Genomic DNA, 2,500 nt, shown 5'->3' on the forward strand with positions numbered 1-2,500 from the left:
AATGTTTTAAGAACGTCAAGGAATGTGTGGACCAGCATAAGCCACATTAAGCCTTTCTCTCCCGCACACATGTCTCCTGTCTTTGCCAACATCTTTAACATGCCTCAGAGGGTCTCAGACACGTGTGTGTGTGTGTGTATGTATGTGTGTGTGTGTGTGTGTGTGTGTGTGTGTGTGTGTGTGTGTGTGTGTGTGTGTGTGTGTGTGTGTGTGTGTGTGTGTGTGTGTGTTTGCCAAGACACGCTTCACCCAGTGTTGCAAAATTAGGACATTCCAGAGCTGTGCCATCACACACACACACACACACACACACACACACACACACACACACACACACACACACACACACACACACACACACACACACACACACACACACACACACACACACACACACACACACACAGAGCGCCCGAATGAAAACAAACGCCTCAGGCCTACCTGTGAGTGACACACACACACACACACACACACACACACACACACACACACACACACACACACACACACACACACACACACACACACACACACACACACACCCACACACACACACACAGAACGCCCAAAGGAACACTAACACCTCAGGCTTACCTGTGCCTTGCTTCCTCCTCTTTGTGGCCATCTGCAAAGATGAGGAAAAAAGGAAATAGGTCAGGTGTTAATAATGCAATATTACATGGGGGAAACAATCAAAATGTATTTACTAATACAGTAAAGAATAGGAAATTAAGGTTCCCAGTGTAACAGAGGCCAACTAGTAGAGTGTGGTGTGGAACGTTAGTAAGCCTCCCTCCCGAAGCCTCATACAGTATCTGTAGAGCTGAGCTATCGGACTGGTCCTTAAGCACAGCAGTATTGTGCTTTGACTCCCATACCCGAATTGATGCTGTGACTAGGAGGTGGCGGGTTCGAGCCCCGAGTGGTGGACTGCACAGTAACACCTCTAGGGATGCACCGATACCACTTTTACCGAGTACCGATACCGATACCTTTTACCACCAAAATACAATGAAAATAAATGCATGGCCTTGTTTTTTTCCACCTGTGATATTGTCCACTTCCATGTAGATTTAAATGTTAGTAAATGCATGAGGTGGCACTTTTTTCCATGCTGCTTTCAAGTCCACAGAACGTGACAAGATTTTGCATTGTTTTGTGTAATAGCAGTATCGTTCCTGGTATCGGCAAGTGCTTGACGAGTACGAGTACGAGTATAATGAGCAGTATCGGGTGCCCTAAACACCTCAGTTATGCAGGTATTTCAAGTAGCATGTACAGTACATAGTATACACTTAACATATTTTACTCAGATACAATTTCTTGACATGCTGTATCTACATTTCTACATTTCCATATCTACACATATCATATCTACACGTTATAAATATTCACATAGCAGCCAAGGTAGTGGAAGAAGAAACACGGTGACATTAAAAAACACAATAGCACAAGGAAATCACAACAACCATTGTTGAGAACACAGTTGGATGGCATTAAGTTGACCAGAGATCAGCGGAATCAGAGCATGTGGATACTAAACTGAGTTTAGACTGAAAATGGTCTTGATACCACCTCCTTTATCATGTGACAAAGTCTTATGGTCTAAATGTGTCCAATTTCAGAGCTGTAGGTCAAATTTGCAAATTTCATACCAAGGCTTTGAACGCATTTTTCTCAGTTTCAAAGTGGCAGTATTGTTGAGAACATAGGATGGCAACAAGTTCAAAACATAGGATGGCAACAAGTTCAAAACATAGGATGGCAACAAGTTGACCAGAGGTCAGTCTAAACCCCCCATACTCAAATAGCGGCTCCTCGCGGGGCATCTATTTTTGGCTCTCGAATAATTTTGAAAAATTATTATTATTATTATTATTTTTTTTTTTTTGTGTGTCTGATCGCGCTGTCCGCTCTTATTTTGAAATCGCGCCACAGACGCGTGCCGTGCCCCGCCCCCTCAGGCAGTTTCTCCCTCTTTGTGAGTCACTGCAGGACAGGCTCCGGACAGAAGCACCTACGACGCTGGCATTAGAGGTTGTGAGGTAGACTACAAGGGAAGGACTGTATCAGAGCCTGTAAATAAATTATTCACAAAGTTCTCTATGCATCGTTTTTGAAAGTAATGGTCCACATTTGATTGCAAACAGTGTGTTAGGACTTCGAATTGGTTTAGCAGTAGCTGTAGCTAGTTGCTAACACAAATGAAGGCAAACTGTGTTTGAACTCTGCTGGCAGCTAACTATTGGTAGCCTATTAAAAACGAATTGCTTAATAAACTTTTCACACTTTTAAACAGTCCCCAAATAGTTCGTTTGGAATGCAAAGACCCTCATAAGACTGCAAACAAAGTTATGAGCAACTTGACAATTTATTATTGGCTTTTGCATTTAATCAACATGGCATCAAATGTGCCATTTTCTTGTTGACAAAACCTGGTGTTCTCCTATCTATGTGTCCTCTTTGTTGGGTCCATTATTGCTTCTGATTCTCATTGTGC

General features: G+C 42.8%; 1 protein-coding gene across 4 annotated transcripts in view; it reads right to left on the reverse strand.

Moving 5' to 3' along the window:
- LOC134454246 (stAR-related lipid transfer protein 13-like) overlaps positions 1-2,500 on the reverse strand; it is a 206,165-nt gene that overhangs the window by 136,831 nt on the left and 66,834 nt on the right. For all 4 annotated transcript variants that reach the window (XM_063205136.1, XM_063205134.1, XM_063205135.1 and 1 more), the window contains one exon: positions 595-625. In XM_063205136.1, coding sequence (XP_063061206.1) covers positions 595-625 — 31 coding nt within the window. The remainder of the gene's footprint in view (positions 1-594; positions 626-2,500) is intronic.

The sequence above is a fragment of the Engraulis encrasicolus genome, chromosome 8 (genome assembly GCF_034702125.1).
Source record: "Engraulis encrasicolus isolate BLACKSEA-1 chromosome 8, IST_EnEncr_1.0, whole genome shotgun sequence".
NCBI lineage: Eukaryota > Metazoa > Chordata > Actinopteri > Clupeiformes > Engraulidae > Engraulis > Engraulis encrasicolus.